We start from the raw sequence: 12,563 nt of genomic DNA, 5'->3' as shown, positions 1-12,563 counted from the left end.
TACTTAAAACTATCAAGATCTGAAAAATAAAGAGAGGGAGAAACTGTCACAGCCAAGGAGACATAAAAACTAAATGTAATATGGTATTCTGAATGGGGCATTAGATAAAAATAAAGAAATCTGAATAAACTATGGACTTTTGTTAATAATAATGTATCTACTTTGGTTTACTAATTTTGACAAATGTACTACACTAGTATAAGATGTTAATAATAGGGGGAATTGAGTGTGGGGAACATGGAAACTCTCTGTACTATCTTTGTATTTTTCTGTAAATCTAAAACTATTTGAAAATTATTTAAAATTTATTAAAACTATTTGAAAGTTTATTAAAAAGATTTAAAAAGTTGTACCCTGTCTAATATGGTTTGCCTGTGTCCCCACCCAAATCTCATCTTGAATTGTAGCTCCCATAATTCCCACATGTTGTAGGAGGGACACTGTGGGAGATACTTGAATCATGGGAGCGATTTTCCCCACACAGTTCTTGTGGTAATGAATAAGTCTCATGATATCTGATGGTTTTATAAGGGGTTTCCCCTTTTGCTTGACTCTCATTTTCTCTCTTGCCTGCTGACATGTAAGATGTGACTTTCACCTTCTGCCGTGACCGTGAGGCCTCCCCAGCCATGTGAACTGTGAGTCTCTTTTTCTTTATAAATTACCCAGCCTCGGGTATGTCTTAATTAGCAGCCTGAAAATGGACTAATACACTGCCAATGTGATTTTTATAATAATAAGTGTTTTCTGCAAACAGCAGCTCCCATCTGATGCCCTTCATCTCAGAATGTCCTCTTGTTCCAGAGTGGATCTCATACATCCCGTACCATCTCTTGTAGGATTGCCCAGAGCTTTTGCTTATTTAACTGCTGTATTGTTCGCTGGGTTGGCATGCGTAATTCCTGTGTCTGCTACTATATGGGATACTACACTAGTATATCTCGTATAAACACTCCTTCTTCACTGGACTTTTATTGGCACTTCTGCTTTGGTACTCTATGCCTTCTGCCTTAAATGACACCTTCTTATGTACATAAATCTCTCTGCCACCTGTTTTATAACGTCCAAGAGAGATATATTAATAGTTACTCATCCTTCCTCCTTCCACGGTGTCTAGTGCAATTCATAACCAGCAGCACAGTGGGCACGGCACGTACTTCAAAAATACTTATGAGTCTGCACAATTAATTTGAGGATCTTAAAACATTTCCAGAAAGGAATGGCAGTTCTGAATCCTTGGAGATTTCCTATTTCACTATCATTATTCCAGCATTTTACTTTTAGAATTCTTTCAGGGAGATAGAAAATTGTCAGCTCATTCTTAAAGATATTCAAGGAAGGCAGTTCTATCAGCTTCAGCAGGAGTCTGTTTCAGAATATTAAAACTAACTATATCAAAAGAAACTTTTCTTCCTCTTTCACCTAGTTTGTGTCTTAAGCCACTTCCCTTCCCTCAGCCCACGCACATTGTTTTCAGCTGAGATAAAAATATAGCTGAGTGCAGTCCTATGTGGATTTGAAGATCATTAAGTTTCTTCACAGCTTTCTTTTTGCCAGACCATGATCATCTTAATCCATTTTCTGTGCAGGTGGGGTTTTTGGTGATAATTTGTTTTTGGTGATTAAGAAGTTGTATGCTGTCTGATATGGTCTTTTTTGGTCATTAATTGTTTGAATTTTAAAAATTTATCAGCATCTCCATTGTCTTTGATGTCTAAGGTAAAAATCTGAGAATACTACTACTTGATTAAAAAAATTAAAATAATATTAGGAAGAAGAATGAGGAGGAAGAAGATAAGGGGATGGAGAATGACAAGAAGAAGGAGGACAAGGAGAAAGAAGGGAAGGAAAAGGAGGAGGAGGAGGAGAGAGAGGAGAGGAAGGGAAAGGGGGAGGAGAATGAACTACTAAAGCCATGTGGTAAAAAAGACATTACTTACATTAAACATTTATTATTTTGTAACTGAAAATGTAATAAGTTACTTTAAAAAATTACGATCTGCAGTGATCTTCTTGATCTTAGCCATGCCACCTAATCTTCCAAAGCCTTGTTTCACTCATCACTCAAGTGACCTTGCACCACTCAAGTGACCTTGTGCCAATAGCTATCAATTTTGAATGACACCACTAAAAGTCTCTGCCTTCCAGGAGAAAGGTATTGTGGGCTTGGATGGAATACTGCATGTGACTTTGAGTATATTTCTTCATACAGGGGAGTCAATCTTAATATTTCATGGAAACGTTGAGTGAGCAGAGAATAGGGATGAAGCTGTATGTCCTCTGAGCTATGCCAGCTCTAGGAGAGATACTACATCAAAGGGTGGAAGTGAGAAAAATACCTAAAGACTCTCATCATCAGCTTTGAGGCAACACTAGCAGCAAAGGTAACCAACAACTCTGCCCAACATCAGTTCTCCTAAAACCAGATTTTCTAAAGTTTAATCCGTTTTTAAAAAGTTAACCTAAAATCCAACTCCCTTATGAGTGCTTTTGTCTCCGAAGCAAGGTGATCATTATAAAACTGAACTTCAGTGTATTTTGATCTTCTGGTGAGGAAGACATGATTAACTACATTGGGCTTCACATCGCCCAACCCACATTTGGTTGATATTTTAGGCAGAGCATTTCTAAAGCTTTCTGGTCCAGATATTGAGAAAGGGCTATCTAGAGATAGAATGTTGCAATTGGCTTTTGAGCATGACCACATACTTTTACAAAGGTGTAGAGCTACCCTGAAGGCAATAGATATATTCACTCTCAATCATTCTGAGAAGAGGTTCCTCCTGAACCATGAATTAAGATTCAAGGGAGGCCAAGTGCAATGGTTCATGCCTGTAATCCAAGCACTCTGGGAGGCCAAGGCAGGTGGATCACTCGAGGTCAGGAGTTCGAGACCAGCCTGGCCAACATGGTGAAACCCCATTTCTACTAAAAATACAAAAATTACCCAGGTGTGGTGGCACATGCCTATAATCCCAGCTACTCAGGAGGCTGCAGCAGGAGAATTGCTTGACCTTGGATGGCAAAAGTTGAAGTGAGCTGAGATTGTGCCACTGCACTGCAGCCTGGGCAACAGAGTGAGACTCTGCCAAAAAAAAAAAAAAAAAAAAAAAAGACTCAAGGAAACGGTCTGAGATGAGGCAAAGGAAAACATTTTTCTTTGGGACAAGAGTGCAGTCTGACTCAGACTCTGAGAAATGCAGAATGCATAAAATATTTTCAGTTGTTGGAAGATGAGGAACTTCTTGCTACTGGGGTGTAGGCAAGGTTATTGGCAGGGCATTGAGTCAGCAAGGGGCCTTTGGCTTTGGATAGGTGAGGGTTAACACAGTCAGTAGTTATAAGATGTTTTGTATTATGTAAATTCCTTCCATTATTCCTGAAAACTTCATTCACTTCCTGCTAATGATTTCAGCCTGGTTTCAGTGGCTCCATGTTGAACTTAGACAGGGTCCATCCCCTGCCATAGAGTGGCACACAAGACAATCTTTCCCCCTAGCTGGGACGTGGTGACAGGAGCAGGAGGGTATAAGGAACAAATCACATTTTAGTTAGCAATACCCTATTGTTTCAAATATTTTATTATCAATAATATTGCAAAAAACATCCTTAGAATCAAGTCTTTCTTCACATCCTTGACTATTTCCTGAAGATGCTTTTCTTGTCAAAGGGTATGCACAGTTTTGAGGCTTTAGATTCTTGTCCCTATAGAGGCAGCAGAAACAAAATGGTAAATAAGAAACCAATTGATCTGTTCTTGAGCACACCTGAGCCAGCACCTGGGAGCCTCTTAGAAATCGCTGTGGGATACCTTGAGAGAAGTTAATCTTGAGTAACTGGACTGATAGAAAATAATCTATCACAATGATATCATGAAATAGAATTAGCTTTGTTGTTGTAGTCTGTAGCACTTTTATTAAGATGTAGTCTTAGTCATGCCATCTTTTTAGCATTTCAATAATATATGTTTATTGTGTATAATATTCAGTGTGTATATGTATTTGTGTGGGTGTATGTGTGTGTGTGTGGTTGAGACACAATAATAAAATTAATGTGTGTGAACCTACTACTCAATTCATCAATGAGGACTTTACCACAACTGAGCAATCTATTGAGTATTTTGCTCTTGAGTTTTGTGAAAATATCATTAACATGTACTCTTCTATAATTTTCTTCTTGCATTTGGCACTCTTAAGATAATTTGTTTTGTTCATGTAAGGATAGTTCACTTATTTTCATTGCTGTAAAATATTCCAACCCACGCATATATATTTTATTTATCCTAGTCCTGTTGATAACCATTTGGGTTTTTCCAAATTTTATCTACTATAAGCAATGCTGATTTGACATTCTTTTTCATATCCCCCACTGCACCTGTGCAAGCATTAATATGAGGTATATTCCTCTTAGAAGTGAAATCGTGGAGTCATTGGTTTGTGACTATTCAACTTTACAAATTAGAGACACATTGTCATTCAAATAGCTGTGTCAGTGTACACCCCAATTGCCCCAATGGTATGTAAGAGTTCCAGTGGAAACATATCTTCCCTACTATTCAGCATTTTCAGTCTTAAGTTTTATCCATCCAGTGGGCATGCATGAGATCTTTTTTAAAATTACCCTGAACACCTTTTCACATATTAATGAGCATTTTGTTTCCTGATCTGTGAAAAGTTTGTTATGTGTTTTCTCCATTTTTATTCTAAATTGTTTGTCATTTTATTTTTGATTTAAAGGAATTCTTTATATGTCTTGGATACTTACCTATTATAAATTATTAGATTTGCAAATATCTGTCCTTCCTCCTCCCCACACACACTTTATGATGTCTTTGATGAAGAGGAGTTCTTAAAATCAATGTGGTTGTATTTATAAATCCTCTTATTCGTGGTCTGTGCTTATTGTGTCTTTAAAAAGTGTTTTCCCTACCCAGGGAAAGATCATAGTATGTTTTTTAATAAAACTTTCTTACAGTCTTGTTTCTCACTTTCATGCCTGCCATCTATCAATAATGAATATTTGAAAAGACATAAGAAGTGAAGTCTTGGACCCTTTATTTTTTCTATTGATTACCAATTGTTACAACACATTAATTGATGAGACCATTCTTTAGTTGAGAATCTGCAGTGCTGCCTTTGTAATATATCAAGTTTCTATACATGAAATGGTGTGTATCTCGATCAATATACTCGTCTGTTCCAACAGTAAATTCGCCCTTCTGTGAATCAACACTTTTTATTGGCCACAAAAAGCATTTAATGTTTCATTAATGTGTTTCGCTGGATAGTTCTTGCATGTTTTTAAAAAATTTTTATTTACTACTGGATACCATGTATCTAGTAACAGTAATTAAAAAATATATTTTGTTTGTTTCTAATAAGTTTAAGTGCAATATAATTTTTATATTGATCTTGTGATAGGCCAACTTGTTAAATTCTCATATTTGTTCAGTAATTGGGCTGTGGATTATTTGGGGTTTTCTATGTAGCAATCATTTTATCTGTAATTCATGATATTTGCTTTTTTTATTCCTTATCCTCCTTTTCATTTGTGCATAAATTCATTTCTTTATGGCATAGATTATGGCCTTCAGTGCAGAATAGAAATAGAATTGTCTTACACTTGCTATGAACTGTAGATTTGTAGCAGTTTATTAAGGAAAGATGTTTACTGGGTAACATAGCAAGACCCCATATCAGAAAAAAAGCAAGAAAGAAAGAAAGAAAGAAAATAAAAGGAAGGAAGGAAAAAGAAGGAAGAAAGGAAGAAGGAAGGAAGGAAGGAAAAGATTAGCTTGATAGACAGAAGATACTTTTGAAAATATAGAAAAGCAATTTGGCAATAAATCTTTATAAAATATGGTGCATTTTATACTTTATTAGGGCATATTATTAACGATTTAATGCTGAATTATGAAGCAGACTGTTTCCACATTATAGTTCCTAATATTGAAATCAACTGGCTTTTAGCAGTAGGATTGAGATACAGCACACACAACAATTTATTTATTTAATACTTTGGATGCTATTGATAAATACCAGTTGCTAGAATCACAAAATTTCAAAAAAATGTTTTTAATATAAATGTGCTAAAATGTAAATGCTAGCTTGAAGTTCATACAAGCAACACAGCTTTCCCAGAAGTGACTTGCTCCATAAGGTGAGTGAGAGCCCAAGGTGTTGCTCCAGGTAGCTGTCAGTGGAGAGCTGTGGGGTAAAATAGACTTGAAGTTCAAGACAGCAACCAGACACAGCCTGGGGTTGAGCCTGCTGGATGTGATCTACTTTACCTTGGGGCTACGTTGTGTATGTTTATTCTCTGGCTTTCCCAGCTCTGCTACAATAAGCTTTGTTAGCTTCTGTGACACTTACACAATAATCTCCATGTGTGAAGCCCCCAAAGTGACTTTCTGAAAAGAGCGCACACAGATTGAGATCAGATGTTGAGCATCCCTCCCCAGCATGCCCTCTGTTGCACGCTGATGTATTCACACTCACCATGAAGGGCACAAGTGCCTTTTGATCTTCAGGAGGAGAATATGATAGCCGAACAGGTTTTCAGTCGTCACACCCTGCAATACTCTAATTAAATGGTCAGCATGTGCCTCATCAGGGCATCCACTCAAGTAATCTATTTACTGGATTATTTTAATATGTCAGAGTTTTTTTCAACTCGAAAACGGCCAATGCATCTCCAGAAAGGCATAAGAGCTTGGAATGATGCCCCTCTTTGTGTAATACATCTCTTCATGTAATACATAATTAGCAGTAAGAACTCTCTATTTATAACAGTAAATTATTTATTTCCAAGAATTGAGTTCATGTGATTTCTAATTCACGTCATCTTGCTATGAGGAATGGAAGTCTAACATTTAGATGGGGGTAAGGCACCCAGTCTTCTCATGCCTTTTTGCATCCTGAAAGATGTCACCATAGTGTGCATTTCACGGTGAACGTGACCACCACGACCATTCCCTTGGCAAACAGAAAAGTCCATTTATTTTGTACAAAGAGGCTGAAATGTAGAGTCCATGAACTTACTTCTCTTTGTCAATGCAAGGCTCTTGTTTCATAATAAAATAACATATTCAGGAAAAGAATTGTATTGAAATGTCACTCTCATGGATTTCATGAGGTTCTGAACTTAAAGTATTCGAAGGAACAATGGTACTGTCAGGTCCTTAGGCTTTGCCTTTAGATCACATGGTTTAAAAGGGAAAAAAAATCAAATGCCAGTGAACATAGGCTCTGATCTCTCATCACTCTTCATTTTTAACGCCTTTTAAAATGAAATTATTTGGGTTTAATACATACATAATCTGGAAATTCCATACGAAAATAACAGAAGTCATGCGCTATAGACTTAATGTTTGTGTCTCCTCAAAATTCGTATGCTGAAATCCTCACCCACAAAGGGATGGTATTTGGAGGTGGGGTCTTTGGGAGGCGATGAGATCATGAGGGTGGAGCCTCATGAATGGGATTAGTGCCCTTATAAAAGAGGCCCCAGAGAGCCCCCTCACCCCTTCCAACATGTGAAGGCACAACAAGAAGGAACTGACTTTGAACCAGAAAGCAGGTTCTCACCAGACACTGAATCTGCCGTGCCTTGATTTTCCAGCATCCAGAACCGTAAGCCATAACTGTCTGTTTATAAGCCACCCCATGTATGGTGTTCTGTTATAGCAGCCTGAATGGGCTAAAACACCATGGATGGAAAACTAATCCTATTGATCATGATACAATTTTTTTAGAGTAAATTAGGAGTTTGAGGCTAATACTTTTTCAGGACCTATTACTGATTATTTGATATTGATGATTAAATTAGGAAGCAGAATCTTTCCATATTATAGTTCATAATACTAAATTGATCATTTCTGCCAAGCATTTTCCTAAGGAAAAACAGTAAAAGAAAACAAAAGTCCTATTCCTATTAATTAGCACCCCCAACACATTTTTTTGACTATGATCCCAAGTTTCAGGGCTATTTGAATGTATACAATTTTCTATTAAACAAAGGTCTAATTTAACTGGCTTCTCACTAGGCACAGAGTTTTTCCTCATCCTTATAGGTTAATAAGAAGTGGTGATAGAAATCAACATGAGAAGTTATTATCAGATGTGAGACAAACAGACAGAATGGGGGGGGGGAGAAAGAGAGAGAGAGATTGATTCTGTTTTTCCTTTTCATCCTTTTTTTTTTTTTTTTTTTTTTTTGACCAGGAACTCAGAGCCAAGTGTCCTTAGCCTAAAATTTTAAAATATAAATATTCTTCTGTGGGATTTCCTTTATTTGAATCATTTGATAGCAAACATTTTCAAATATTTATATTATAAAATATTAAAGAATACAATGATATCACTTTACCTGATATATCATACTTTTTAGAAAAAAAAAAAAAAAAGCGACTTAATCTAACCTTCAAACACTCAGGAATTCTGGACCAAACATCAGCAACCCTTTTCTGTAAAGGGCCAGATAGTAAACATATTTTGGCTTTGCAGACCATGCGGTCTCTGCTTTGCCTACTCAGCCCTGCCACTGAAGCATGCGAACAGCTGTAGACAACACTGAAACCAATGGATACGGCTGTGATCCAATAAAGCTTGATGCCTAGACATTAAAATTTAGAATTTTATATATAAAAAAGAGCAGTGGTCAGGAAGATGCAACTTCTGACCCTTGTTCTAAACCACAACCAGTATCTAAGGTGAACAGGTACCCTCAGAAACCTGCATCCAGCCACTCTAGTGTTGTAGGGCTCTAGACAATTTAGAAGAACTGTGTATCCTGTGTATTTACCTCCTGTGCTGTTCTGTATATTTAGACTGTAAAAATACCTTTGTCTGTGCTTGGGGTTGGGAGCATAGGGGTTATATGTACTGGGACTGAGGTTTGGGAAAGAAATCCCATATGCAATAACACACATAACCTCATTATATCAAGTTGGGAATCCCTAAACTTGTATTCAAGAATGCCGAAGGGACAGCTCGATGATTCATTAAGGGGATGATTTTTCCCATGAAACCAAAAGATTGTTTAGGTTTACTTAATGAGATACTCATTCTACCTTTTATGTTTTTTTTAACATATGTTTCATCAAAAATACATTGTTTTTACGTATTTTTTGAGAAATGTTTTTTAGCAGTCTTTGGCCAGAAGTTGTTGAATTCCACCAGACCCAAAATGCTAAAGCTCTCCAATTAATGTTTACCCTGCCACCCTCAGATGTCTGCCTTGTTCTCTTAGCCTATGAAACTCTTCCCAAGTATCACCAACAACTGCCTGATGACTAAATTCAATGATCTCTCCTCAACTCTCAACATGTATAATGGAATAACAGGGACAGGTCTGTGTTTGGAATGGAGAGAGGAGGTTATAATTATCATCATTTTACATCTTGGTTGATTGGAAGAGTTGGTATAATGTTTTTCAAATAATTGCCTCTGATCGTCAAATTCATTGTTTAAAGATTACACATAAGCCTTTTTTTTCTACTTCACAATAATGTATTGTTTATTCACTGTGTATGCTACACATTGCGGCTGAGCCCTACAGAAACAAATATGTCTTCTGTTCTCTCACACATAAGTAATTAACATTGAAAATACTCTTTTCATTTATTTGAGCTGTATTAAAATGCATTTGGTAAGCTACTATATCCAGTTTTATTATTCTACCAAGAGTTTTAAAATCATTAACCATTCATGTCTGCCATGTTCAGAAGCTACGGTGAACACTTTGACTTAAATGTCAGGATTTTGAAAATCTCCAAATTATATGTTCAACATTGCTTTAGCAAAATGCATTTTAGAGTTATAAATTAACATACATATCAAATTGTCAAATACGTTAACTGCACGCATTTTCAATTAACTCACCACTTAAAGTGTGGATATGATATGAAATAAATGAAAGTTGATTATTTTAGGAGTCATTTTGCAATGTGACTATAACTCTGGCATTTACACTCAGGTAACAGATAATTAAATACCAAAACATCATGACTACCACATACATTTAATCTTTAAAATTAACTCACAGAAGATAGCTTCAAACGATGATTGCATCATCTGTAAATGACTGTAATCCAACTTCATAAATATTGATGAATTTGTGAGGTTTGAAATCATTACTATTGTTGAATTTTACTACATTTCATTTGCATTTCCAAAATTAAAATTCTTCTATGGAATCTGGGAAAGTTCCATTATTAAAGTGTCCCAAAATGGGTCACATGCAATAATCTAGGTAATAAGAAAGAACAGGCTTATGCACAGAATATCCTTACATGCATTCAACTTGATTTGTCTCTCAAGTTTGCCTGAAAAATCTGTCTCTTGACAGCCTGCAGACATAGCCTGAGACAATTATTTCCTGCAAGCACATATTCAGCAATCCAAACAAATTTTTGGTTATATTAAAATAGCAATCCTCTTATCACAAACATCAGAACTGCTCCTAAAAAACTGTTTGTATAGGGAGATAATGGGGCCACAAATTCTGGGAGCATAAAGAGGATGGACTTTAATCAACCTGGCACCTAACTCAAAGCTAATATGATGCTGTTTTCATAGGCCAAAAAGCTATGTGAAGAAGGTAACTTTACTCTCACTTAACTTTAAAGCACGTGATTTTTGTGCTGTAAAGGGTTTCATTTGGTTGGTTTGTGTTGTAAGAAGTTTATGTTTTTATTTGTTGCACACGGGATGCGACATATGATGGAGACTGCAATCCCTTTATGGCTTTATTGCGAAGCTGGAGAACTATCAGTCAAGCGTTGCCTAAAGCTTTTTGGCTCTAGAATTAGGAAAGTGTCATTGGATAATGTCTTTAGTACTGTAGATATTAGACCATTACCATGTATTGACATTTTTATCGGGAGAGTCACTCAAGGGAGAGGGGTAGTGAACTGAATACATTTTGTTTTGTAAATTTAATGAAAAGACTTAGGGATCCTTACTGCTGTTCTTTGGTAGAACTCTCATATGCATCTATTTATGCATGTAGATATGTCATGAATTTATATAGCCCTAAAAGAAAAGAACATCAGACTTCGATCACTTCCATTTGAGCTTTAAAGCTATGATAGATTTTGTACAAACTTGAGCAAAGACTAAGCATTCCTATCTAAGTTAGAAGAATTCAGCTGTGTGAATGTACACACATCAGTTGTTGCCAATTTGAGGGCCTGCTCCCACCCAACCATTTTACCCAGACTTGCACCAGAAAGAACACTGAGTGACTGCAAAGAATTTTATCAATCAAAAGATGTAACGCAACAAACTCAAGCTGGTTTGCAGCATACATTTCATACTAGGAGAAATAATGTAGTACTTGACACTCTGGGTCCAAATACTTCCAGATTTGGAAGGATATGACCTGATTGTGTAAGCCTCCCTAATAATGTTGGAGGTGGGAGGATCACCTGAGCCCAGGAGGTGGAGGCTGCAGTGAGCTATGATCGCACCACTGCATTCCAGCCTGGGTGACAGACTGAGACCTTGTCTAAAAAAAAAGTGTAGCAGTTAATAGTATTGCCTATTTCATAATGTCAGTTCTTCATGGGCATTTTCTGACTCCAGGAGGCACAGATTGGAAACACCAGGCAGTGAGTTTGCCACTGAACCTCAACCAATGAGGGCTGGAGTTGGCATAACATATCCCAGCTCTGTGTCCCTCAATTTTGGTCAACTTTGAGGCATGTTCCAGTTTCTTGAGAGACTGGACCCTTGTCCTCTACAAGGGTGCCCGCTTTTGAACATACCGTTTACTGATTTACTGGCTTTTCTCCCTTCCCTGTGTCATCTCTCCAAGTTCTCCTTGGGAAGAATCACCTCTCACATAAATGATGTACATTCTAAGCCTTGCCTCAGAGTCAGGGGTAACAGCTTCATTCAGGGAAGTTAAAACAAACACATTGTGCTCTCGATGGAAAATTAAGACCTTCGGGATTCAGTGAACCACATGAAGACATCTACCAAGTGCTAAAACTGCCACCTAGTAACTTTCAAATTAACACCTGGATAAGAAATGCATTTGATAAATTGAGACCCAGTGTACTGTCCATTTGACTACACTATTCTATACAATTAAGTAGAATGATACCACTTTGATCCTGCATCTTGTATAAGGAAGTTTTGATTCAAGCCTCTGCATTGTTGCTTAAAACACACATACAAATACATATTATCTATATGTAGATACACATATCTACTTTGCTCCATGGAGCAGCACCTGTGTTATCTAACTTCAGGTGTCACATATTTGTTGAGAAAACAGTAGGCTGAAAACTTAATCTGGGCTGCAATATTAATTGTTCTGATTCTATGAACCAAGCAAAGGTGATCCATGTTCTGAGTTTCAAAGAAACTTCTTTGGAACACAGCTCCTAAAAGTTGACTGTGCCTAGGTACTTCACCAAGAAAACTCACAAAACCCACTGGGATTCTGCTTTCCTTTGCGCATCTAGCTGTTTCCAGACTTGGGGAAGATGTTCACAGTATCTCTCAGCCTCCATGAGTCAGCTATCTGGACCAGCACAAGGATACCACTCATTCTTC

At 37.0% G+C, this 12,563-nt stretch overlaps 1 protein-coding gene across 4 annotated transcripts in view; it reads right to left on the bottom strand.

The window, feature by feature from the left end:
* The window catches only part of LOC105478097 (patatin like phospholipase domain containing 4), a 251,498-nt gene that overhangs the window by 49,909 nt on the left and 189,026 nt on the right, over positions 1-12,563 (bottom strand). Inside the window, exon 8 of one of the 4 annotated variants that reach the window (XM_024791616.2) lies at positions 3,537-3,705. The exons of the other annotated variants lie outside the window; for them this stretch is intronic. Coding sequence (XP_024647384.2) covers positions 3,552-3,705 — 154 coding nt within the window. The 3' untranslated portion in view covers positions 3,537-3,551. Of the gene's footprint in view, positions 1-3,536; positions 3,706-12,563 lie in introns of those variants that run through there. 4 annotated transcript variants of the gene reach the window in all.

Source organism: Macaca nemestrina, chromosome X (assembly GCF_043159975.1).
Source record: "Macaca nemestrina isolate mMacNem1 chromosome X, mMacNem.hap1, whole genome shotgun sequence".
Lineage (NCBI taxonomy): Eukaryota > Metazoa > Chordata > Mammalia > Primates > Cercopithecidae > Macaca > Macaca nemestrina.
Note: the sequence above shows the minus strand (reverse complement) of the source record. Positions and strands in the feature narration are given on the sequence as shown.